The sequence below is a fragment of the Plasmodium cynomolgi genome, assembly GCF_000321355.1.
Source record: "Plasmodium cynomolgi strain B DNA, scaffold: 0579, whole genome shotgun sequence".
Taxonomy (NCBI): domain Eukaryota; phylum Apicomplexa; class Aconoidasida; order Haemosporida; family Plasmodiidae; genus Plasmodium; species Plasmodium cynomolgi.
In genome coordinates, this window is record NW_004192963.1 from 1 (window position 1) to 1,904 (window position 1,904).

Consider the following 1,904-nt stretch of genomic DNA (forward strand, 5'->3'; position numbering starts at 1 on the left):
TAAATAAAAAAACACTGCCAATTCCTGCAATAGTAATAAAGGTAATGGGCAAATTTTTTCTTAAGTCCAAAATATTTGAAGTACGATTTTCTGTTTTGCTAACAGGTTCTTGAGGATATGTTGAATTATTTCCTATTTCTGCAGAATCTCCATGAGAGCTAGAAATATTCATAGGAGACTTTTGTTCTATGGTTACGCTTTTTACCAATATATCATTGAGATTTATATTATTGTAACCATTGCAATTAATATCTTCAAAATTCAATAAAAAATCTCTATATTTGACTTTTTTATTAAGGGGTTCACCGTTAATATGAAAATATAAATTTTCTAAGTTAGAACTGTTAGAATTAATAATTTCGTTCCACTTGTTTTTAAGGTGATCATTATACCAATCTTTATTAAATCTAGGCATACTTTTATCGTCACATATATCATATAATTGTTTTAATATTGATCTTTTTTCTTCTGTATAACTACCTTCTTCTCTTTTACAATCATAACCAGTAAACTTCACGAATGTTTCTTTCCAGAAATCATTAACTCGTTGTATTAAATCATTTTTATGTTGTTTTCCAAATCCAGATGATCTAATAATTCCAATTATAAGATCAAGGTAATAATTAATATCTCTACAGCATTTAGTATTTCCATCATTTATACAATAACTTCTTGCAATGGCGCGATAATTTATATATAGTTGGACAAGAATATTTGTTATATATCCCGTACATTCACCTTCTTCAGGTTTTTCTAATTGAAAAGCTAATTTCATTTTATCGAATTCACAATTCTCAAGTAATTTTTTTTTAAAGGTATTAGAAGGTAGCTTATCATCATACGCTCCCTTAAAATAAAATGGAAAACAACATACATATATGTTTTGTGAAAAAAAATACATTTATAATTAAATTGTATTTTGATAATATCTAAATTTTACTATGTTTATAATATTTAAAAATACCATTTTAACCATTTTTAATAGCCCTTTACAATTCTATTTTATTGATAAAATAAGGATTAAATAGAATTAATCCCATTTGTGTAATTATAATTGATAATAGCTTTGTATAAACAACTTGTATATTATTATATTTCTTTTATTTATTCAGATAATAATATTATCATTTCAAGTAAATGTATTATATTTATGAATATATGTTAATAGAATACAAAATAATTTTTAATATAATTTAAATATACATCTACATCTATCAGAACATCGTATATATCAAAATACAATTTTATTAAAGAAATATTAATAGACTTTTGCATAGGTGAACATAAAGCCTGTTACATAATATTTTTCTAAGATTGCGCATAACATATTAAATTAATAAGCATAATTATGGATTATTATTTATTAAACAACGTAAATAATATTTTTATGAAGTTTTTGCCATATTTTAAAATGAGTTAATTAGATTCTTTCATTATTATCAATAGTGTTTTAGATATTTGATATTTTAATTCACATTATTTTAATTATTTTTATAATTATATGTGATAAAAATAAATTAATTCTATTAAAATATAAATTTATAATATCTGAAGGTTAATTAAATAATAAAATAGAATAACAATTTTATATAATACATTGTATCAATTTCAAATTTAAAATAAGAATCAACGAAAAACCCTTTTATAAGATGCGTAAAAATATGTGATATAATTAATTTGGATCAATACCAAAAAACTGATATAATTTTTTTTAATATATTATTGTACACCATGATAGGCACGACCTATATGATATTTATATTTTATATTGAATGTGGATATGTTTTATTTTTTTATGAATATTTTTTCTTTGTAATTAGAATTTGAAATAATTAGAAAATAAAAATCATATTTAATAAAAATTATTCTTGTACTATATAACAAAAATAAAAAAACGATTCTTA

At 21.1% G+C, this 1,904-nt stretch overlaps 1 protein-coding gene across 1 annotated transcript; it reads right to left on the reverse strand.

The window, feature by feature from the left end:
• Positions 1-13: 13 nt before the first annotated feature.
• Positions 14-976, reverse strand: PCYB_004780 (hypothetical protein; the record flags this gene model as incomplete). The annotated part of the gene is made up of 2 exons (XM_004227899.1): positions 14-847; positions 941-976. Coding segments are annotated over 2 exons (870 nt in total), but the record flags the coding sequence as incomplete, so codon positions are not given.
• Between the last annotated feature and the right edge of the window lie 928 nt (positions 977-1,904).